The sequence below is a fragment of the Hyperolius riggenbachi genome, chromosome 8 (genome assembly GCF_040937935.1).
Source record: "Hyperolius riggenbachi isolate aHypRig1 chromosome 8, aHypRig1.pri, whole genome shotgun sequence".
Lineage (NCBI taxonomy): Eukaryota > Metazoa > Chordata > Amphibia > Anura > Hyperoliidae > Hyperolius > Hyperolius riggenbachi.
The window spans coordinates 151,639,803-151,664,936 of NC_090653.1; the positions used below are offsets into that span (position 1 = coordinate 151,639,803).

At 42.8% G+C, this 25,134-nt stretch overlaps 1 protein-coding gene across 4 annotated transcripts in view; it reads left to right on the top strand.

Annotated features, from left to right (window-relative positions):
- ARHGEF9 (Cdc42 guanine nucleotide exchange factor 9) overlaps positions 1 to 25,134 on the top strand; it is a 662,656-nt gene that overhangs the window by 129,661 nt on the left and 507,861 nt on the right. For all 4 annotated transcript variants that reach the window (XM_068247541.1, XM_068247542.1, XM_068247540.1 and 1 more), the window contains 3 exons: positions 3,754 to 4,035; positions 5,442 to 5,586; positions 11,533 to 11,642. In XM_068247541.1, the coding sequence (XP_068103642.1) occupies positions 3,754 to 4,035; positions 5,442 to 5,586; positions 11,533 to 11,642 (537 nt within the window). The remainder of the gene's footprint in view (positions 1 to 3,753; positions 4,036 to 5,441; positions 5,587 to 11,532; positions 11,643 to 25,134) is intronic.

The window sequence follows — 25,134 nt, forward strand, 5'->3', positions numbered from 1 at the left end:
GCGTGTGTTTTCCCTGCGTGCAAAATCACATTAAAAACTGGCAGTGCGTTATCTCTAGTACAAAGATTGGCTGCTGTTACAAGACATATTGTAACGATTGCGGAATTATCTCCGTGGTCAGCGCACAAGGTGTGCGCTGACACGGCGGAAGTCCTCCACAAGTGTATAAAACGACAGAACCCAGCTTGGTGCTGTAACGATTGGTGTCAGCACGCAGAGAGAATCTGATTATCGGTGATCTGCAGTATCACCAAGAATGCAGATATATACCCGATTATTGATGATCTGCAGTATCACCGATAATCTGATATATTGCTAACCTCTGGACACCTATAGGTATATGAGTGTTTGGTGTAACAGTAATACTTAGAGTAATGCACCTGCAGAGCAGGGGATAAGAAGCAGCCTGGAATACTGCTTATGCTGACACAGGAACCTTCCAACAGCCTGAGATTCTCCAAGGGGTGGAGTCAGGCTGAAGGTAGGAGGAACCTGCACAGGAGAGACACCTGAAGGGTGGAAGTCCCTAGCAGGTCAGGAGACTATCTCTTAAGGGAGAGAGATAGTTCCCAAGGTAGTGACAGATATCAAACAATGCCTAGTCTTGGTGTGAGGTCCGTGGTCTCTACACCCTGGAACTAGTCTGATGCGTAACATAAATGATAATACAATTCCCTAGTCTTGGGTGTGAGTTCCGTGATCATCAACACCCTGGAACTAGTCTGGAGTATAACATAAATGATAATACAATTCCCTAGTCTTGGGTGTGAGTTCCGTGATCATCAACACCCTGGAACTAGTCTGGAATATAACACAAAGACAATACAGTTCCCTATTCTTGGGTGTGAGGGCCTTGATCTCAACACCCTGGAACTATGCTAGAGAATACACAGAAGGTACACAGTATTCCTAGTCTGGGGTGTGAGGGCCTTGATCTCAACACCCAGGAACTGGTCTAACAAATAATAATAATAACAGTACAAGGAAATCTGGCTCAGTGTGGATTCCCAGGTAACCCTGGTTCAAACACACTGTAAGGATCTGACTAAGGTCTGAATGCTTCCACGTAAGTGTTTGCAATGGCAGACAACCAGTGAATGACCAGCACCCAGTATAAATAGCACAGCGCTCCCCAGCGCCTCCCCTAAGTGCTGGACCAATGGGAACTGATTGAATCGTCAGCTGACCGGCTTGGTCAGCTGACTCCCTTCTGGCTGTCATAAAAGTTCTGCCTCCCAGCGTGCGCGCGGGTCCTTCTGAACCTGTGTGGACTATCAGTCCCAGCCACACCAGACATGTGTTGTGTACCACCCGCCGCGCTGGACGCGGAACCAGCCGCACCGCTATCAGGGCATGCGGCGGTTTCTCCGCGTTCAGCCATACTAGCAGATGTAGGCCTATGCGTGCAAACCGCCGCGTTATATGCGGAATCAGCCGCCTTGTTCTGAGCACACGCAGCGGCTTTTCCGCTTTTTCTCACAGGTGCAATGCACTTGTAGGGGGAAATTCCCACCAGCAGATGGAGCTGTGGAGTGCAGAGGAACAACCCCTCTGCTCTGCCACAGATGCCAGATGGGAATTGTACGAATTGCAACAATGCAGGGCAAGATAGCCCTCAGAGAGAGAGAATGAGCACAGCGACAGAATGTATGTGTGTCCACCAATCTAGTCACCCCCCCCCCCCCCCCCGGCGACGGTTAACACACAACAATGGAAATCAAGTGGGAATGCAATCGCAAGAGTGGCGATTACCAACAGTGACACAAGACCGAATAAAGACAGAGCACAAGTGTAGCAAGAAAGACACAGCAAATAACAATGATCAGAATGCCAAGGAAAATAAAAAACGCACTCGCTGAGCGCGGTCGCCACACGAAAAGCGCAACAGCGACAAAGCACGCTAATGGTGCCGTCTCCGCATGAAAAGCGCAACAGAGACAAAGCACGCCAACCCTAACTAACCAATGTAACACAAAAATGAATAGAGAACGCGAACGCTTGCTAAACGGTTACCTCACCAAGCCTACAGCAAGCGTTCATTCCAGACAAGACAGACAGAAGAAGTAGCCAGTAGCAACCGCAGCTCTGGCCTACACTCCCAGACAGAGTACAGAAGGAACCACCGCCACTACCGCTAGGGCGGATGCGATCCAGACAGACAGATGGAGCAACCAGTAGCAACCGCTGCTCTGGCTTGCACCCCTAAGACAGAGTACAGAAGGAACCACCGCCACTACCGCTAGGGCGAATGCGATCCCAACAGACAAAACGATTTCCTGTCGACCGCCGCTGGCGACAAGACAATCGCAACAGATAGACAGTACAAGGCAAAACAGATAATACAACAACCTGACTACGCTAGAAGGAATGCCTAGTGCACTCCCAAGGAATTACTCTAAGATAATCTTAGCAAACAATTAGCAAAGGCTGAAAGGTAAGTTAACAGGAACAAACCAACATGACCAGCCAGGAATTCTGGGAAGAAATGTTTTTTATACTGCAAGCCATCAGAGGAAGCAGCTAAGCAATTTGCATGACAAGTGGATGCAAATTCCTCCCCAGAACAGCAACTCTGCAGCTTGCAGAGTGGAGACAGGTCTCTTTTCCAGGGACCTGCAGCACTCAGACCTAACAAATGGTCAAACAGCTGTCTGCCTGTGCAGACAGCAGCGCAGATCATTACACATATGTGTCGTAACACATATGCAGGAAGATGAGCACGCTTTCTGAACATTTCAGCTGTGAATCCTCCCTTAAAGAAAACCCAAGGCAGATGCTAATAAAAAAGTTAGATACTTACCTAGAAAGAGGGAAGCCTATGGACCATCCGAAGGCTCACGTGTCCTCCTCAAGACCACCGACGCTGCCCAGGACCCTCTGCAATTTCCAATGTTTGCAGAGTACCCGCTTTTGTGTATAATATCATCTCAAGCACCTCTTAATACATATATATTTCTGTAAAAAAATATTTTAGGCATTTGATTAAAATACAACTAACCCCTCAGAACTACATCTCTGCTATAAAAGTTGAACCACAGCAGTATAACCTTTATGGAAAAATGTTTCTTCATTAAAATTTATCGGAATCCTAAAAAAAAAAACCTAAAGTTTTATTTGGTTTCACTTCTGCAGAAGGCAATGAAAGGGTTAAGCCTCAGTTTTTACTCTGAGGAGAGCTGCCTTGGCAGAGCTCCTTTGACAAGAACTAATTAGACAGGTTTATATGCCTAAACAAACACAGAGAAGTGATTTTTTTTCAGTAACTATATGTGGAATAAATACTTTTTATTGTGTGTTGTGCAAGAGTTCGGGGCTTTTGCACGCCAGATGTGTCTATCATACACTGCTTCTTTCAGTTGTTGCATGCTCTTCTTCTTTTGCCCTCAGTTTTTCTAAGCATCAAGGATTTCTCTAAAGAATCCGGTCTTCTGAATATGTCACCAAAGTATAACAAAGTTAAATTACCCCCTAAAACCGATCCAAGTGACCCCACATGCCCCCTAGGTTTTAGAACATTATCCCTGCAAAGATTTCAAAATAAGAAATGCTCTTTCCCATCAATCAACTATTCCTTTAATTTTTCTTTATTGCTGTTTTCAGTAATTACTTGAGGTAAGTCTGTACCTAGATGTCAACTTATTTCAATATACTGTAACTTTTAAAAATATATTTTTTTAGATTTTTATATAGTTTTCTCTTCAGGAGATTTGGGTTCACATTCTTTTCATGAGCTATGAATTCTTTCATCTTTAGGATCAGTGGCACGATGGACTTCTTGATATCTCCAGAGAAGATGAAGTGAACATGCAGTTGGAAGGTTCTAGTTTCACACAGGAACCGAGCACGGAAAACACGCAAGAAGGCCATGATGATAATGAACCTGTCTCAGCTAAACCTGATGCTGATGTCAGGGATGTCTTAGATAATGACACAAGCACTGCAAGTGACTCAGATACTGACCAAAACAGTGAAGGGTTTGGCAACATTGTACCTCTTTCCCCAGAAGTATTAATGAAGGATCAGAAAATACTTCCTGTAAGTATTGCAAGTTCCTCTTCTGTGCCTGAGAAGGTTGTACAGGTATATCTGAATAGATGTTGTTTGGTATTTTGCTTCTTGAAAAAAGACGACTGAGAGCAGAGCCATATCTAGAGGGGTGCAGGCATGGTATGCGTCATGGACGCCACAGCACCATGGGCGCCATGGCTACCATCAACACCACCATACTGAGGAATGCCGCTCCTGGGGAGTTTGTACCTGCTCTTTTACTGGAGGACATCTCTCGCTACCTATGCTGGGGGGGGGGGGCTACTTATCCTGGGAGACCTCTTCCACTACATTTTTTTTAACTAGGAGGGGGCTAGTTATACTGTGGTGACACCTGTTACTACCTATATTGGGGGGGCTACTTATACTGGGGGACACCCCTCACTACCTATACTGAGTGAATACTTGGGGGGTACTTATACTGGGGGGGGGGGGCTACGGCCATCTATACTGGGGGGGGGGGGGGGTTAGTGTTTGCCATAGGCACTATATTACCCAGATATGCCCCTGACTGAGAGATGCCTTGAGTAACATGTATATATACATCGGAGGTAATTCCCAGTAGTGTTGATCACAGGGATTTTGTCTGACTGCCATCTGGAGTCAGAAAGGTGTTTTTTTTCCTTTTAAGGCCAATTGGCTCAAGTCTTGTAAAGGCTTTATTATTTTTTTACTTCCTATGGATCAACTGGGATATATACAGATGCACAGAAAAACTTTTAGTAAATAACCCCCAGCTGAGTATCGATATTTGCATTCAAACGAGATGGGGAAAATGTAAAATAAAAAAAACCCTCTAAAAGCCAATATTAACAAACTTGAGTATTAGACAACAACTCAGATGAACTACTAAAATGAGGTGTGGTACATATTAAATGTTAAGCAGATACATTTTTGTATTGCTGAAATATGATTATGTTTGTAAAACCTGCAATATGTTTTATTTTGTATAATTGAATAGCTAGGAATGAATACACTGTAGAAGGGCAATGATATGACATTACTGTAGAATGTCAGTTATACAGCACTGACAGGGATCGGCTGATGCTGGATAATTGAGCTTTCTGGTTGCTTGAGACTCAGTGTTAAAAATAGGCCTAGCTAATTCAGTACTATACCACACTCTATATACATACCATGGACTCAGTATTGAATGTTAAAAGTATATAAACTTTGGGGGGGTCGTGGAACTCAGTCTTTAAGCACAGCAGAGCCCACAAACAGCCTCAGAAATAGGCCTCGGCTGTGAGTACTGCTGGCGATACGTGCTGGTTGGTGGAGACTGCTGGTTAGCTGAGTTCCTTATAACTGGGACTCTACTGTATATGAGTATATGAGGAAGAGCTTGTAGAGCTTAATATAATTTATTTTCACTGTTGTTTTCTTTTCTCCAGCCTCTGAGACTACCTCCCACTCCCCTCACTGTTCCTCCTTCTTTCAAGTTCCCACTGGACAGATGCTTATCACTGCCCCTGTCTCAGAGCACTCCATCTGGCCTGGATGAAGTTGGGTGGATGAAAAGAAAGCAAATGAGTACAGGTGAGTCATTGTGATAAGAGCACAAGGGATTTTCTTGATTTTAACATAGGCTCTGTTCCCACACTTGGTCAGTATACAGTGGGTTGCAAAAGTATTCGGCCCCCTTGAAGTTTTCCACATTTTGTCTCATTACTGCCACAAACATTCATCAATTTCATTGGAATTCCACGTGAAAGACCAATACAATGTGGTGTACATGTGAGAAGTGGATCGAAAATCATGCATCATTCTAAACATTTTTTACAAATAAATAACTGCAAAGTGGAGTGTGCGTAATTATTCGGTCCCCTGAGTCAATACTTTGTAGAACCACCTTTTGCTGCAATTACAGCTGCCAGTCTTTTAGGGTATGTCTCTACCAGCTTTGCACATATAGAGACTGAAATCCTTGCCCATTCTTCTTTGCAAAACAGCTCAGTCAGATTAGATGGACAGCGTTTGTGAACAGTAGTTTTCAGATCTTGCCACAGATTCTCGATTGGATTTAGATCTGGACTTTGACTGGGCCATTCTAACACATAGATATGTTTTGTTTTAAACAATTCCATTGTTGCCCTGGCTTTATGTTTAGGGTCATTGTCCTGCTGGAAGGTGAACCTCCGCCCCAGTCTCAAGTCTTTTGCAGTCTCCAAGAGGTTTGCTTCCAAGTTTGCCCTATATTTGGCTCCATCCATCTTCCCATCAACTCTGACCAGCTTCCCTGTCCCTGCTGAAGAGATGCACCCCCCGAGATGATGCTGCCACCACCATATTTAACAGTGGGGATGGTGTGTTCAGAGTGATGTGCAGTGTTAGTTTTCTGCCACACATAACGTTTTGCATTTTGGTCTCATCTGACCAGAGCACTTTCTTCCACATGGTTGCCGTGTCCCCCACATGGTTTGTGGCAAACTGCAAACGAGACTTCTTATGCTTTCTGTTAACAATGCCTTTCTTCTTGCCACTCTTCCATAAAGGCCAACTTTGTACAGTGCATGAATAATAGTTGTCCTATGGACAGAGTCTCCCACCTGAGCTGTAGATCTCTGCAGCTCGTCCAGAGTCACCATGGGCCTCTTGACTGCATTTCTGATCAGCGCTCTCCTTGTTCGGCTTGTGAGTTTAAGTGGATGGCCTTGTCTTGGTAGGTTTACAGTTGTGCCATACTCCTTCCATTTCTGAATGATTGCTTGAACAGTGCTCCTTGGGATGTTCAAGGCTTTGGAAATCTTTTTGTAACCTAAGCCTGCTTTAAATTTCTCAATAACTTGATCCCTGACCTGTCTTGGACCTGTCTTGAGTGTTCTTTGGACTTCACGGTGTTGTTGCTCCCAATATTCTCTTAGACAACCTCTGAGGTCCTCACAGAGCAGCTGTATTTGTACTGACATTAGATTACACACAGGTGCACTCTATTTAGTCATTAGCACTCATCAGGCAATGTCTATAGGCAGGCCGGGGGCCGAATAATTATGCACACACCACTTTGCAGTTATTTATTTGTAAAAAATGTTTGGAATAATGTATGATTTTCGTTCCACTTCTCATGTGTACACCACTTTGTGTTGGTCTTTCATGTGGAATTCCAATAAAATTGATTCATGTTTATGGCAGTAATATGACAAAATGTGGAAAACTTCAAGGGGTCTGAATACTTTTACAACCCAGTGTATAATATAGATTGGAACCAGGGCAGAAGCAGGCTCCCATTGGATTGCAAAAAACAAATTAATCTTGCTTGGCAACAGGGAGAATTCTCATTGGTTCGCTGTGTGGTGGACCAGTGAGAATTCTCCCTGTTGCAAGGGAGGATTCTTGGTGCAATTTAATGGGAGCCTGCTTCTGCCAGTACTCCGGTTTATATACCGGCCAAGTGTCCTGCCCAATGAAGCTGAGCCCTGGTGGAGACCTGAACAGCAGCAGCAATGGCAGTGGAATGCGTACAGAACAGACGCACAATGATGAATGGGAACATGGTGATAGACATGCAACAGGGATACGCTGTGAATGCACCATTGTGCACCCGTTGTAGTGGGAACCCAGCCATTGTGAAGAGATTAGCATAGATGTCATGTCATATTAATGTGTAGATAACCGTCTGGGGGTGGTTACAGAGGCTGGGGGCTGGTTTGTCAAGGCTTCCACCAAAACAAACACAGCATAGCATTTAAAGGATTCCTGTATGAGCTAAGGTGAAAAAAGTTTAACTTACCTGGGGCTTCTAATGGTCCCCCGCAGACGTCCTGTGGCCGCGCAGCCACTCGCTGATGCTCTGGTCTCCGCCGCCGGTTCACTTCCGAAATTTGCCACTGCGCAGCCTTCTCCTTGCTCCTGCTGATGTCACAGGAGTGTACTGCGCAGGCACAGTACGGCATGCCCCTGGGGAGTACGCTCCCGGGGACATCAGCGGGAGTGAAGAGAAGGCCACGCTGGCACAGTAAGATGCAGTGGTTTTACGACTTTAAAGTTGCAAATTCCAGAAGTACCCGGCGGCGGGGACCGGAGCATCGGCGAGTGGCTGCGCGGACACAGGACGTCTGCAGGGGACCATTAGAAGCCCCAGGTAGGTTCAACTCTTTTTCCCCTTTGCCCCATACAGTATTCCTTTAAGCACCTTCACTTGTTTACAGGCGAGCAGGTGAGTAAAATTATTTTTTGATTTCTGACCCTAGTTTCTTATTAAAGGTTAAAAACCTTACTTTTGTTCTTGACCATGTTTCTGGTGCTTTGCAGGCCTCACTTGCTTATGGCTTTGTAAGTAGGCTGCAGTCTATAGGAGTAATTGTCACTTATTACAGTTGCGTTCTAAGATTCAGACTAGTGATCAGGTCTGTCATACATTCCATGCACCCTAATCTGATGGAAAAATATAAACATCAATAAGCCTTAAAGTTTTGTCAAAGCCTTGTACAAAGAGTATGCTGGAGATTAGAGGTACCCCACGTAACTGAAAACTCAGCAGTCAACATTTAGGCAACAGGCTTAAGTTAAACTGTTATGTCATAGACTAGCTTAAGAATCATTTTATTTTGGCCAAATACATTTGCGCTAACAAGGAATTTGACTTAGCAGTTGCTTAACAGTGGTGATGGTCATGTCTAGGAGAACTCATAGAGAAGCATCAGTTTGTAATCAGTTTGGTCAGGTGATAGATATGTAAGTCTCTGGTTTGCTAGTCATGATCATGTGCTAAAGTAGGATGTGATCACAGCAAATCAGAGCTTTGCAAATTTGTCAGCTAATCAAACAAATCTCATGCTTCTTCAGTCTCCATGAGTTCTCCTAGACATGACCATCAGGGCCGGATTTGTGGGCAGGCCGAGTAGGCCTTGGCCTAGGGCAGGGCTTAATTCAGGGCGCAATTGACAGCATATCAGTTGTTTTATAATAACTCCTTGTGTAATATAATAACTCCAGTAGTGGCTGGATAGAGTAATGGTTAAGGGCTCTGCCTCTGACACAAGAGACCTGGGTTCGAATCTCGGCTCTGCCTCTTCAGTAAGCCGGCACCTATTTCAGTAAGGAGTTTCTTGGGCAAGACTCCCTAACACTGCTACTGCCTACTGAGTGCGCTCTAGTGGCTGCCTCGCAAGCGCTTTGAGTCCGACAGGAGAAAGGCGCTATACAAATACTGCCATTATTATTGTGTGGTGTTTTACTTCTGTCCTGTACAGCTGGCTGATTGCCTGGCCCGTCTGCATGAATTCAGCGATATGTAGCCCTGCTTGTCTCTCTTTCACAGCTCACTTTTCTCACTGTACTGTATACGAGTGGTGCCGTATACGATATGCACAGCTCACTCTGACTGTGAGCCACCATGCTGCTGATGACTGCAGTGAGTGATGGGAAGTTAGTGAAGGAGAGGCGACTCAGCAGCAGGACTGTATATCTCTAGCTGATTGTGCAGGGGAGCCCGCAGTCAGGCAGCAATAAGAACAGACACGCACGGGTCGGGTATGTGACCTAATGACCTGTAACGCAGTCCGTAGCTACAATACACCAGATAAGCTGACTTGCCAGAATGTTTTCTTTCAGTTTGCTCTGCCTGAATTATTGTTCATTCTGTCACTCCACAAACGTCTTCTTTCTTCCTCTACTTTCTTTTCTTCCCTCCACATTCTCCCTCCCTTGTTCTCTCATCTTGTGCACTATTTCTGTCCTTTTTCCATACCCTCTTCCCCATCTTGTTCCCTCTCTCTTTTAATCTGCTGTCTTGTGCTATCTCTCCCTCTAATTCTTCCTATCTCTATTCTTTCCCCCACTTTTGCACATCTTCCTTTCCCTCTCGCTTGCATTTTGATTGTCCTCACAGGAGCTCACAATCTAATGCTACCAAAGTCACAGTGTAATGTCCTACGATATTATTATTAGGTATTTATATAGCGGTGACATTTTCTGCAGCACATTACAGAGTACATAGTCATGTCACTGATTGTCCTCAGAGGAGCTCACAGTCAGTGATATAATATCAGGCATACGCATACATACGAGGTGGCGGGGGGGAGGTGGCGGGGAGTTGTTGACTGCTGGCCTAGGGCGGTAGAAAGTACACTAATCCTACCATAGTCATAGTGTAATGTCCTACCATATTATTATTATATATTTACAGTATATTGCACTGTCATCTTCTGCAGCACATTACAAAGTACATAGTCATGTCACTGACTGTCCTCAGAGGAGCTCACAATCTAATCTTACCATAGTCATAGTGTAATGTCCTACCATATTATTATTATGTATTTTTATAGTAGTTACATCTTGTGCAGCACATTACAGAATACATAGTCATATCACTGACTGTCCTCAGAAGAGCTCACAGTCAGTGATATAATATTAGGCATACGCATACATACGAGGTGGCAGGGGGGGGAGGTGGCAGGGAGTTGTTGACTGCTGGCCTAGGGCGGTAGAAAGTACAAATCCGGCCCTGATAACCATCACTACTTAACAAACACAGACAATATTATACAAGGAAAAACAGTAAAGATTATTACGATCAAGGGCAGTATAGGAATTAAAATAACTTGAAAAACTTGATGAAGTATTTTTTTCCAGTTCTGTGCAATACTTTCCTCAGCAGTGTCAGAATTAGCATGGTTCTGCAAATAAGCAGGGCTTCTGCCTGAGCGAAAAAAGCTGTTCCTGTACCTGGAAGTTTTTTTGTATAACAGACTGGTATCTTATCCTGAAGGCAGAAGTTCGGAGATGGCGTTGGCAGGGTGAGAGGGGTCATAGGCAGTTGTGGTCTATTTTTGCACCTGCTGGATCCTGCAGGGAAGGTGGACTGCAGCCAACAATTCTTTCTGCTGATCAGATGATGCATTGCAGTCTAACCTTCTCTCGTACAGAGCATGACCTAAACCATAGTTGATGATGTGAAAGTGGATTCAAAGATTGTAGTGAAAGACTGCACCATTGCTTTCTGTGATAGACTAGTTTGCACACTGATAGGGTGTGTGACTCTTTGTTATGAAGGTATTGAGGCATGGCAGGCGGTGGAGACAATGTTGGCTGTCCTGTGAATTAGGGATTCAGGATAGGAAGAAACATGAACTGCTGGAGGATGCAAATATGGAATCTGCCCTTTCTGCCTTTGTTACAATAGTTTTAGCTTTAATGTGAACCTAAACTGAGAAGGATATGGATTTTTGCTTTTAAAATAATACCAGTTGCCTGACTCTACTGCTGATCCTGTGTCTCTTAACCACAGCCCCTGAACAAGCATGCAGATCAGGTGCTCTGACTGAAGTCAGACTGGATTAGCTGCATGCTTGTTTCAGGTGTGTAATTCAGCCACACTGCAGCCAAAGAGATCAGCAGAACTGACGAGCAACTGGTATTGTTAAAAGGAAACATCCATATCCCTCTCAGTTAAGGTGCACTTTAACTACAGGCAGATATATTGGCAGATGAGAACGCAACACCATCATTTTCATCTGTTTTCTTCAAACTGTTTATTTTATTTAGGAGAGGAAGATCTGGGTTCCAAAACACTGGAGGTTCGACGAGACAGCAGGAAGGGGAGAAGCAGATGGAAGGCTTTACATCCTGGATCCCAGCAGCCAGCAGTGCACCAGGTATGTCATGGTGGGAATAAGCCCTTCTGTTTTTTTAGAGTGGTTAGTCAAAGGTTTTTTCTTAGGGCTCAGAAACCTTACCAGCTGGCAGAAAGTAAAAAACATTTAACAGGAGCCCTGTCACTATGCTAGAGTATTAAATAGTTCTAGACAACTCATGGAATTCAATAACCCTGGCTTGAATTTTCATATAGAAGACCTACTGAAGTGTATGCATCTTTGTTGCTCTTATCCATAAATGCGTTGGTGAACTTTTAAAGGGAGTAAAGATTCAATCCGAAGATGTCCTTGGCCACAGCTACCGTACTCAGCTGTGAATTTTCAAGAATTCATTTTCCTTTCTTTTCTCTTTGGGCAGTAACCGAAACAGAAATGCGGCCTGTTTGTTGGATACAACACTCCTTGATACTTACAGTATTTTGTGACCGTTTTTGTTTAACGGTAGGTGTTAATAGTGAGGCTCTGATTCACTTTTTCCTTCCTGCAACACAAAAGTAGTTGGATATGGAAAGTTGACAACATCTTATGTATGTTACAAAATACTCACGCTGATCTGTTTTTCATATTATGTGGATCTATGCTTCTTTTAGCTTCTTTTAGGTTCTTCTCCCTTTACATCTGAGTAGGCTTTTACATTAGGTATGTGGCTTACGATTTTTGACACATCACGGTAAAAACATTGTGATAACTACTTTGTTTTCTTTTTGATTAACTACTCTGCAGTTCCCACGTCATGAATTCTCAATACCCAGAACACATCAGTGGTGTCAGCGTTTGGAAAAGAAAATTCAGATTTGCATCACAAAACAATTATTTATTCTTTCTATGCTCATAATTAAATTATTACCAACTGGGATTCATGCCTGACACCAGGAGATCTGAGTGATGATGAGATACAGTGAGGAATAAAGAGCCTCTTCTCTGGGTAATTGTGCTTGGTTGACTGGTGTACGCGTAGTACGCAGGGCATCCTATGAAATATACATTTTCTTAACAATTGCGAGCAGATGAGGAAACCATTCTTCAGAGGGTCATCCTGAGATTATAATTTACTCTTCACCTGAGTTTCTAGGCATCCCCAAGCATATGCCATAGAAAACAGCTGACCGTGTGCTGTTTACTAATGAGAGCTCTAACAATTACAGTGCATTAAGACTTCCTGCTGTGATTAAAAGTCTACCTATTTCCAACAGCTAAAAAGGAACTTTACTAAATATAACTTAATGATTACAATTTCTGTTGTTTTTTTTTACAATATTGCTTTAGAAATGATTTAGTCAGTCCACTGTAAAATCTTTCCTCAACCTGAGTTACATTCCTAAATGTATCGCAGGTAGTGACGTCTTTACTGTTGGCAAGGTGCATCACTGTGGAATGTTTGTTGTGTGTTACGAAGTGAGCAGAATCAACTCTAGAATCCACCGGGAGAAGAAGGCTTTGTAACATCATAGCCTAGGATGAACATCACTGTGAGGGCGGGGCTATATACCAATAAACAGCAATACAGTAGTCTCTGGATAGTATAGGTGTAGGTGAATTCAATAGTCCAACCGGCCAGGACCACTACGTAGCACTTTCTTCTTCCCAGAGCCATCTATCTAGCCTAAATAAGTAAATGGGGTCATGGGGATATGCTTCTCTCCCTCTCTCACTAATGCAGAGCAGTGTGCAGTGGAAAAGACATACCAGAGCTCCAGGCACCGCTCTCTTCTCCATACAGCTCCCGATGTGTCACTTGACCTGACATGTGTCAGGTGACACACTTTGGGAGCCTAAAGAGGATGCAGCAGAACAGCCAGCAGCTGTAAGAAGAGAAGGGTATGGTGTCTGGAGCTCTGGTATGTCTTTTCCACTGCACGCTGCTCTGCATTAGCGAGAGAGGGAGAGAAGCATGGCCCCATGACCCCATTTACTTATTTAGGCTAGACACACTTGTCTTTGTATTCCTCACCTGGTTGCCACCACACACACTTGACACCATCCAAAACAAATACGTTTATTTTGGTCTCATTGGACCACAGGACATGGTTTCAGTAATTTATATCTTTAGTCTGCTTTTTTCAGCAAGCTGTATATGGGCGTTCTTGTATATTTTCTTTACAAAAGGCCTCCTTATGAGATGACAGCTATGCAGACCTTCTTGATGCAGTGTGCGGTGTATGGTCTGAGCTCTGATAGGCTGGACCCACACCCCTTCAACCTTTGTGGCAATTCTGCCAGCACTCATAGGTCTATTTAACAACCTCTGGATATGACACTGAGCATGTGCACTCAACTTCCTAGAGCCTGCTTGCCCAAACTTCCCATCCCCAGGCTGTTGGCACTACCCATTTGCCACTATGAAAGACCACTGCTGTTTAGCTTAAAACTACGGTATTAAGGAGTCTTTTTATAAACTTAAACTTAAATGTTATCTCTTCTGGGAAAAGACTAAAGACATTGGGTTAATTTGTTTTTACCTGGACAGGAGATATTGTTTTCAGTTTGCCTTGTTGTAAGTTCCTTCGCCTATTTTCTCATAACATTGCTTTACATGTTCAACAATTTGGAAGCAGTGAACTGTCAGCTGTAATAGGACATATTTAGCAAAAAAGTAAGAGGAAGTGTAGTGACTATATTGTCTAAGCAGTCTTTGTCTCTGTGATGCCTTTCATTACTTTAATCGATGCCATATTATCAAACGAAGTCGGCTCATAATTTTTGTTCCCTATTTGACTGTCATGGTAGAAACATTTTGACTTTAGAAACATAATGGGAAATATGTCTTATGGCTGGTGCTACTTTCCTAGAACAGATTGTGAATTTTTACTGTATATGTACTGTAATGATTGATTGCTTTATTACATATATTTCTTATGCAAGATTGCAGCCCTTTAGACCTAGAGAAAACACTTTTTCTTGCAGGGATGGGATGCCTAGTCTATTATTCTCTAATATATAAGGCTGACGTCCCAGTGAGTTTGTAGCGGTATCAATGTATGATGTATCACATGCAGTAATTACACTACTAAGCTGTGGCCTAGGGGCTCATCCACACCAAAAGCATAATTAATGTATAGGGAAGTGAACAACATTGAAAATCATGCTGATTTAAATGGGACTTTTGGTTCAAATATGTGTCTTCCATGTGAGACCTTTAAAGCAGTAGGATCAGCCGTACTATGCCAGGGAAAAAAACACATATATAGTAGATAAATACTTGATTTACTTACATAACACATGTATTGTACTGTCCACGTTTTGATTTCAGTGAATTTGATATAGTAAATGAAGAGAATTCTGTTCCTGGTGGGGGCCATGTCTTTTGCCCAAAGTTTGAGGCTAAATACTGGTGTCATTTCTTCCCTTAACTTTTTTTTTTTTGTCACAAAAAATATTTATTGAAAAAAATTGCAGAAATACAAACATTTCAACTTTTGTAAAATAAACATTCATAAAACATTGGGGTTATAAATACAACAAAGCCCTGATAGTGCAATATGCCTCACTGAAGAGGCCTATATTCGAAGCAGATCAAGTGAGCGTTGGCAGCCCAAGGCAACATTTACCAACACTCCCAAGGTATTGGGGTCTACGGATATGCAATGGAGAGTGCACGAAATGTAATAGGTCCTGTATGCAGGTGGGGTGGACCATTTCAGGGGTGACATCGAATACCTGTGACATCAGGACTAAATGGAAGCAGGGGGAGGGTGCCATAAGGTACTCACCGATGCGCTAATGGTTGTAAGTGGTGGATTGGATAGGGGGAGGAAGAGTGAAGCGGTGTAGGGAGAGCCCCCGAAGGGGAGTAGGGAGAAGATAAACTTTTTTTTTTTATTTTCTGCTCCAATCGCTGAGTCACCTCTGCCTTGCTTGTAAACACAAGTGAGCAGGGGATCTTGTTTCAGCTAGGCAGGGAAATAAAGGGAAGAGGAGGACTATACAGTATTATAGATAAAAAGAACCCCCAGCATGCAACTGAATGGCATTGGCTATTAAAGGGCCAGTGCTCCTAAGGTATGTGATAACTCCAAACCATAACAGCAGAGACAGTTTTGAATGCAGGATTAGCATCTTTATCACTTAATACACTCAGACCAGTTGCTGTTGAAATTTGATTTTTTTTACGGTGACAATCCCGCTTCAAATGTCTATCACATGCTGCATTTACAGTACAGCATGCAGTCAGGGCCATTGACATGATGACCCCACTACCTTTCTTTCTTCTTTGGGAACTCTTAAAGATAAACCGTGACCAAGAATTGAACTTAATCCCAATCAGTAGCTGATACCCCCTTTCCCATGAGAAATCTTTTCCTTTTCACAAACGGATCATCAGGGGGCTCTGTATAGCTAATATTGTGTTGAAACCCCTCCCACAGTGTGATGTCAGGACCATGGTTCTGACAGTTCCCTGTCTGTGAATCTCATTGCATTGTGGGAAATAACAGCTGTTTACAGCTGGGTCCAACTGCCAAAAAAAGCAAGCAGCATCTCCTTCCACTGACATCACCTTCCAGCAGTAAAAATGTCACCATGTGGTAAATGCCACAATGTAAATAAGGGAGAGGAAAGATTTTACAATGGGAAAACACTGACTAAATCATTTATACATAATTATTGTAAAAATGAAGCACTTTTTTTATAATATTATTTTCACTGGAGTTCCTCTTTAACGCTGAAGTGATTAGTTATACAATCTTGATTGTACAATTTCACCACTTCTATATAATAGGATTATCCATTGAATAAACTGTGTATTCACTCAGTTTATCCTTCTGCTACATACTGTAGATTTGATAAAATTGCATATTCGGCCGAGGTGCATTGTGGGTAACCACAGTTACACACTTAAAGCTGAATTATTGCAAATACCTTCTGTTTTGAGAAAGCAAACCAAGCTAAGCATTGCTTTTTAGTAGGAGGGCTTTTTGGTTTATTTTAGTCCCCTATACTTTTCTTATAGTTTTCGGTCACCCCCAGCTGCTTAGGTATTCCGCTGATAAAATTCAATAATATCCGAGATTATCATTGATGTACTCCTTTAGAGTACCCTAAGGTCAACCTATTGCTTACTGTTCACAGAGCCAGCACAGAAAAGCACATGCTGCTTCACACCCTGATTCCGCCTGCAGCATATTGAGTCTTTGGCGTCAAAGACAAGACAAGACAAGACAAGACAAATACCATTTATATTGCACTTTTCTCCTTGCGGACTCAAAGCGCCAGAGCAGAGCAGCAGCCACTAGGGCGCGCTCTATTGGCAGTAGCAGTGTAAGGGAGACTTGCCAAAGGTCTCCTACTGAATTAGTGCTGGCTTACTGAACAGGCAGAGCCGAGATTCAAACCCTGGTCTCCTGTGTCAGAGGCAGAGCCCTTAACCATTATACCATCAGCCAACTGTCAAAGCAGGCATGGAAAATGACACATGAGCTCCTGAACTGACTCAACTTAGAAGTTCTGTATTGCAGCTATATGTAAACAAAGGGCCTCTATCTACATGGAGAAATAAATAAAAGGAAAGTGTATGTCTGCATTCCTAATCAGGGGCTACAAGATAAATGTTTGGGTCAAAAGTGACTGATATTTGGAACTGTTCACAATTCCCTCCACTTTGACCTAATCCCCAATCCCAACTGAAGAAAAGGAAACCTAAAAATGATATTGCCACCACGCTTCACTGTCGGTATGGTGTTCTTTTAGTGATGCAATGTAGTAATATGTTTTGTAAATATTAGTTGGGCCTAGATGTTTATTTATTTTTTTGAGAAAAAGCTTCCATCTGCAACCCTACCCCATAGTCCAGACTTATGAAGAATATGGGAGATTGTTGTCATATGTAGAACACAACCAGTACTTGCAGCTCTTTCAGTGTTGCTGTAGGTCCTTTGGCAGCCTCTCTGACCAGTTTTCATCTTGTCTCTTCACTTATCTTCACTTTTGGAGGTATAACCAATTTAACCCTGTTGTTCCTAATTTTCCACACTTTTGTATGACAGTCCTAATTGTGTTCCATAGTATATCCAGCAATGTGAAAATGTTTTGTACTTTTCTCCTGACTGATAAAATGTATCAGTGAGATCCTTTTGATTCTTTGTAAGCTTTAGCAGGCAACTGAGTTTAGAGCCCGTTTTCCACTAGGGTGGAATTCTGAATGAATCCCCGCATACGAGAGGAGCGAGGAAATGCTGCCTATACCTGCAATGAGCTGCTTGGCCGAATCGCATGGCATGGCTTATCAATTTGGGCTGTGTCTTTGCAGAATGATGGGAGCCACGGTCAAATTGGAAACAGCCGCAGCTTGTAGGTGAATCAGGCCCTTGATGTCAGAAAAATGCTACTAGGAGAGCTGAACAATATTTGGGGTTTATCAGAGTCTCTTGAACTAATGGCAGGTGTACCCAAGACGAGTAAATACTGTAATTAATTCAAAAGGTACTTCTACAAAGTGTTAGTTTAAGGGTGTGCACAGTAGGCAACCAGCTTATTGTACTTTTTTCTTGCTTTTTTTATATATATATATTTTTTTTTTCCTGACAAAATTGCTTGATGTTCAGTTGCACTGCAGAGTTTTACATCAAATATGGGCTTCTTGCTGCAAGGAGGAACAACGCAGTTGTCCAAAAAATATGGCCTAGCCAATTGCTGCCACATTGTTTTTCTTTACCCTAAAGATTTCCAAAGCCGTGTGGCCACCCCCCCCCTGCATTGCCGCAGCCCACCCCCAGCTTGGCAGCCAGAGCCAAATTGGCGGCTCCTGAGCTTGGGGTGGGCCACAGCAACGCAGAGGTAGGGGTGGCTAAGGAGCTTTGGATCACATTTCGGCCAGTTAGGGTTAGGGGATGGAGTTTCCTCTCCTCTTTTCTCCCCACCAACAGAGCTCTCTGTTGGTGGGGTCAGATCGCCCAACGCCCCCCCCCCCCGATGTTTGTTTATTTAATATTTATTTGTTTATTTTTTAATAAATGTCCCTGTTTTTTTTATTTATTTATATGTTGTCGTCCCCCCCTCCTTCCCCCCGCCAGCCGATCACTTGCCTGCTTCTGGAGGGCAGAGCCACTGTACATGCTAATTAGACAGCTAATTCGACGTCTAGCAGTCTCCGAGTGGCTGTCGCCGCTGGGAGACTGAAGGTGGAGCCTACCAAGCAGGAGATGCGTGCACGCGATCTCCTGCATAATGAAGCCCCAGGACTTTACGCTGATCGATGTTAGGCGGTCCTGGGGCTGCCGCCACGGCCACGCCCATCGGCGTGATGCAATCGGCAAGCAGTTAACAGAGTAACAGATACACCAGTTTGATTTAGTTATAAGTTAGGAATACTCGACTTTTGATCCTCTTCAATAAACTAAGTATTATATGTGCTTGTACTGCACTGCTATAGGTGGAAACAATGATCACACATTCCAGTGTAGATAAGACAAAGCAAGTGCCCAGTTGTATGCCGGTAGCTATAAACAACTGACATACAGTAGATGTTTTCTACTAGAGGAAGCAGACTTTGCAGAATTAACGGTCTACTTTTTTCCTACATTGGCTCTTAGCATGTTATAGTTTGTTGGGTTTTTTTAGAAACAAAAATGCTGGATTGAAAATCTTGCTGTTAAATTTGCTCTGAGAGTATATGTGTAAAGGAGCCCCTAGCAGTACAAACTACGGTCTTTAGACTCTCTTTCTCCTCCATTAGAGAACAGCGAGATAATCTGCTGAGCAGTGAGCTTTGTCTCCACTGACTGGCACAGAATCTGTGTGATTGAGATACATCTGTAGACATGAAACAGTTAAGTAGACAGCTGCCGTGGTCTGCAACAAATCATTTTACGGCTGGGTTCCCACTAGCTGTGGGGTACAAGTGCTGAACCTTCATAATGCTGGGGTGAAGAGAAGCTATTTTTGAGAGCGATTAGTGTGACACATCCTAAGGGGCAAGCCATTGCGATAACTACATCAAACAGAACCTCAGCTGCATACAAATAGATCAGGTGCACTGTAGTGTAGGTGTGAAGCAGCAGATTAACTCCAGTGCATGAGCGGGCAGCACATTGCACAGTGAGCACAGCCAGGCACACAGGTTTATGAACATAAAATCAAATTATTTCAGCATTTTCTTTTCAGAATGCTCTAAGTGAAAGAGAGAAATAAAATCCTTTGAAGATAACTATGCTTTGAAGATAGCAGAATTTTAGCCATGTCTTCTAAATACTGCGGCGATGACTCAGAGCGCAAGTCCTAGTTCTGGTTTCCAGTTAATTGGGCAAACACAGAAAAAAGATCAATTAAGAGAGTGGCTTCTACCAAGTATTTCCTTAAGAAAAACTGGGGCATTTATTTCTGCGTGTGGATTTTGATAAATAGTGAATATATGCTTGATAAAGTTCTGAGCACAGTAGAATCTAGATTTACATGTATTGTGAGCTAATTTTAGTACAATTTTCGTTTTTAATGGGACTCATAGATTATGTATTTACATATGGTTGTGGTTTCTTTTCTTGGTTTAGGGCCCATTCACACTATGCATGTTGTGTTGGATTCCAGTCCTGTTCTGTGGCACTGGCCACTTCCGTGCATTGTACAGCAGCGCATAACAACAACACACTGCTGCATTTTTCTACACAGCGGCCACAATACATTTCTATGGAGACAAACAAGCTCCGTGGTTTTGTCAGTTTTTACATTTGCATTCATGACAAAGTTTTGAAAACACCCAAATCATTTGTACCAGATATGTATGCTAATGAGTAGCTCTGGGATTTCATTGTGGTACTGCACAATAATAGCACATTGCAATGTAAAAACAAATGCACGCTAACATGCGCAAATAAATACATAGAAAAAGGCATACATGAAACCTCGATGGCACAGAAGGCGTAAACAGATCCTTATAGGTTACAACATCTCCACACTTGTACTTTATTACTTTAGTATAATGTAGCAACATTACTAAGGGATACAGATAGAGAATCTACAGCTTGCCTTCTCCTTAGGATAGTTGGGACATATAGGCAAACATTCCACAAAGAGAAAAGATCAAGGATGTATTACAGTACAATACTAGCACATGCTAGCACATGCAGTTCACCAGAATTAGTGCGTGTGTGTGTGTGTGTGTGTGTGTGTGTGTGTGTGTGTGTGTGTGTGTGTGTGTTTGCGCGCGCGGGTGTGTGTGTGTGTGTGTGTGTAACAGTTTGGTGATGCTCTTTCATTGTTCAAACAGCTGGATGGAGGTGGGCTGGTCACTATACTGTACTATACAGCTAACTGAATATATATGTAACACGTATTTACTCTACCTTTTTGCCTGGAATTTGGGTTTATGGAGGTCTTATTTTCAAATGATGGCTCGGGGTCCTCTTGAAGTGTTCTGCTTATAGATTTTGAGCACAAAGAATCAATGCACTAATTACTGGAGTTCTTTATCATGAAGAGGGGGTCTTGGATTAGTAAATAGGTAGCATTGCTCATTACTATTAATTAAAATCAATGTTCATGCCGTCCCCTGGCTGAAGCAGTGTGGGCTTTATTAACATCCATGCTCTTACACATTGTTTTACATTGGATACATCTGTATTTCCAGGAGGTGTACGAACCCCAGTAGAATTATTACACCGACTTGGAGAGTGTGGGCGTTAATGACCTGATTACAGCAAAGCCTGAATTCTGTGTCATTGAAGATTTATGACTCTCATTGATTCTAATCATGTCCCACAGTCCTCCTTTCTTACAGAGAAACGTCATACACGTCAGAGAGCAGCAGGGGATCCCTGTCACGCTTGTCATAACCTAGTACTGCTGACCGAGTGCTGTGATCCACTGGCACTGTACAATAGTCATTCAAATAGAAGGAAGAATAAGAGTCATGCAGGGAAGGGGGGGTGGGGGCGGGTTCTGCTGATGTACTTTAATTTTTTCTGTTACTTAGTGTACCACCACTGAATCTAAAATATATGTGTAGCTTCATAAAAGTACACAAGCAGTATTTGCTGTTGTCCCTGGCCTGTAGGAAGAAAAGTCAACATGAAAGCTTAAAGAGAACCGGAAGTGATAATAAAAAGTCAAAATAACCATACACAGGCCATACTTACCTCCTGTGTAGTCTACTCCTCAATCTGTTTCTTTTCTCTTGTGTCCCATTTGTCCACTGTGATCAATGGAATTCTCAGTCCTCCATTTTAAAAATGGCCACTACCCCTTAACAGCTTCCTGGTCAGCACACTGTTAAATTGTAATATCACCCACTTGAGCCGTAGGGAAACATGGACATTACCTTGAACATTCAGTTATAACTGACAGCTGCTGATAAATAACTGTCAACAACTGGTATATTTCAGTTCTGACAAAATACTGTCAGAACTGGAAAGGATCATTGTAAGAAGAAAATGATGAGCTTCTGAGAGGAACTGACGCTGAGGTTAGTATGTAATATTCATTTGCAGCTACATCATGTGTTTATTTTAAAGAACAACTGTTAGCCATCATATGCCCCTCACAAAGATACATATGTAAGTAAATAAATGCTTGCTCTACTTACATATCAGATGTAATGCACTGTCCACGTTTTGGTTTCTTTTAATTTTCAATTTATATTATTTTCCTGGCAGGGGCCATCTAGTGTCCTCCAGGTTAAAGAATCCCCCCCTCCTCATCCCCATCCTCCCCGCACTGATTCAGAGCACAGCGGGGAGGATAAAGGAAGTAAGCACAGACTCACCTAATAATGTATCCAAGTGCTGGCGTTCCCATCTGTTCTCTGCACTACCACCGGAGGCAGTGCATAGAGTATAGAAGGAAACTGCAGTGCCTGGCAGATGCAGCAGAGAGGTAGCCCACATGCTTCTGGAGGAGGGGGGCCGAGGACAGTGACAGGACACAGCCTCTGGCCCCCCTCCCTGCGCAGGGGAGAGCAGGCATCCAATCACAGCGCAGAGAGCTGAGTGACAGAGGCTTCAGCCAATCAGGCTGATATAGCATGTCACTTCTCTTTTGCGTCTGTGTTAGTTTGCAAATCATCTTAGAGCCTGGGGGCATGGGGAGAGAAGGAGCACAGTAAGATTGATTTTAAAGTTTGGATGTGCCTGGTTAGCATCCTCTTGACTATTGTAACAGCCTGCACTAGAAAACGAATTTTGTATTTAATGCCTAACAGTAACTCTTTAAATAATTTTTTGCGCTTCAGGTTCCCTTTAAAGGATACCCGAGGTGACATGTGACATGATGATCATAGACATGTGTGTGTACAGTAAATAAATTAACCTCCTCTAATTTGTGCCTAACACAATTTCCACATGAAATAAACCATGACACTTGAGGGCAGGTAAATTAAAATTGCTGTTGTATTGGTGAATCCATCTTTTCCATACAATATAAATTCATCCCCTTCCCCAAGTTATTGCACCAATCCCTTAGCCTAGGCAAAAAACGTGACCTCCTACTAACTACCCTAATGTCCTGGTACGCGAGCCAAAGCACTCAATCTTCATACATTTCATACTTTTCCGGAATCCGGATATTTATACAGTTCATACTGCAGTATGTACGCCCAGTGCACTGTTACATGTTACTCACGATCCCCGGGAGGGGGATTTAGTCAGGTTCATAACCAGGTATGGGAGCTATTGGGACCATTTGGTACAAGTTCTAAATAAAAATTGGGGTATTCTTACCTTGGACAAGGACATTGCCGAGATAGTTGGACAAACACCACATGTGACGGCTCGGAGAAACAGCAGCTTTAAGCCCAATCTACACGATACGATTCTTTGTACGATTCGATTACGATTCTATTTACGATCCGATTAAATCCGACATGTCCGATCCTGATTCGATTCGATTCAATTCGATTTGCAATTGCAAAACAATGGCAAATCGAATTAAATCGAATCGAATCCCGATCGGACATGTCGAATTTAATAGGATCGTAAATAGAATCGTAATCGAATCGTACAAAGAATCGTATCGTGTAGATTGGGCTTAAGTGATCTTCTAGTGAGAAGTGAATTCCAGAGACATGTACAAGAGAGGAGAAAAAGAAAAGGCATGTTTAAGTGCCAAAACTATCACTCATAAGAAATTACAACTATAAAACACTTTCCTAGCAGAAAATGGCTTCTGGGAGCAGGAAAGAAATAATAAGGGTCAATAGTTCATAGATTTTAGCGTAGATTTGAATATAAAATAAAACTGGAATATCTTAAAAAGTCATTTTTAGGAGAAGGTAGATAGATACACCTGATGAAGAACCGCGATGGTTCGTAACATGTAGTGTTGCTCCACCACCAATATACGCTTTAAATAGCAAAGCCGTTTGTGTGCCGCCTCTTCACTGTTTGCATGACTTTATCCTCAGGTGGGTGACCTGGGTGAGGCGTAGCACCGGCAGTTCAAGGATTTGTTTCCCTGAAGGGGTTCCAGGACCGTGGTTGTGTTCACAGTGTGTCGAGATAGATACAATTGTTTATTTTATTCGTTTATTTTCACCTCAGGTGACCTTCAAGGCTGGTTTCACACTGGGGATTGGCGGTAGTGGTGTAATGCGGCCCGCTGCCTCACCACCCCCGCCTCTGTTCCCCCAAAATGTTAGATGCCCCCCTGATGCCCGTGCATGTAAATACTTTAACTCTCCGCAGGCCCCCAAATGTCTGTAGTACTTCTGTATTGGCACCACATGTGCTATATTCCGGTAGTCTCTTGTGACACAAGTGCAGAAGTATGGCAGAGACTCGGGCAGCGGTCAGGCTAGGTATTTACATGCGCAGGCATCGGGGAACATCTAACATTTGGGGGGCAGTGCTATGCACCCGATAGACCATTTTCTCTGGTATTCGTTGCTGTCAGTTCCACTACAAGGAAATAATATCTCCTTGAATTGCCTTTGATGGTAACTCTGACCTCTTGGATGGGAAATGATGTAGAACAGGGGCATAGAAAACATTTGAATCCATCTGTACCATGCTACGCATAATGAAGTTACTGCTGCCAAAGAGGTAAGAGATAACCTCCTCAGCAGAAACAAAGAAACAATTGTTATACAGTTCTAATTTATACAGTTAACTGTTATACAGTTCCTTTTACACTACCTTTTATTGTGCAATCTGAATCAGTGCGGTCTGATAACATTTCGATTTTGTCCCAAGCGCAATCGTCATCTCGCCGCTTTTTGGATGCAGTTGAGCTCCTATACTAAGCTCAGTTACTATCACATTAGTAGAAAATAGTTTGATACGTGATTGTATTGCAGCACAGTTGCGATCACATTCCATGGTGGAAAAGAGCCTTTTTCTTGAGAAAAACCAAAAACATTTTGGCTTGAGTTCAGGGAAATAAAACAAAATAAAAAAATATTAAACTAACAAATAGTGTTGTCAACATTAAGTTCCAGGTACAGTAGAATTCCTTTATAGTATACTCCAAGGGACCAGGGAAAGTAGTTTACTACATCAGAAGTTTATTGTATCAGAATTGGTCATATATTGTATGTTTATACAGACACATTTGCTGGGACCTGAGGACTAAG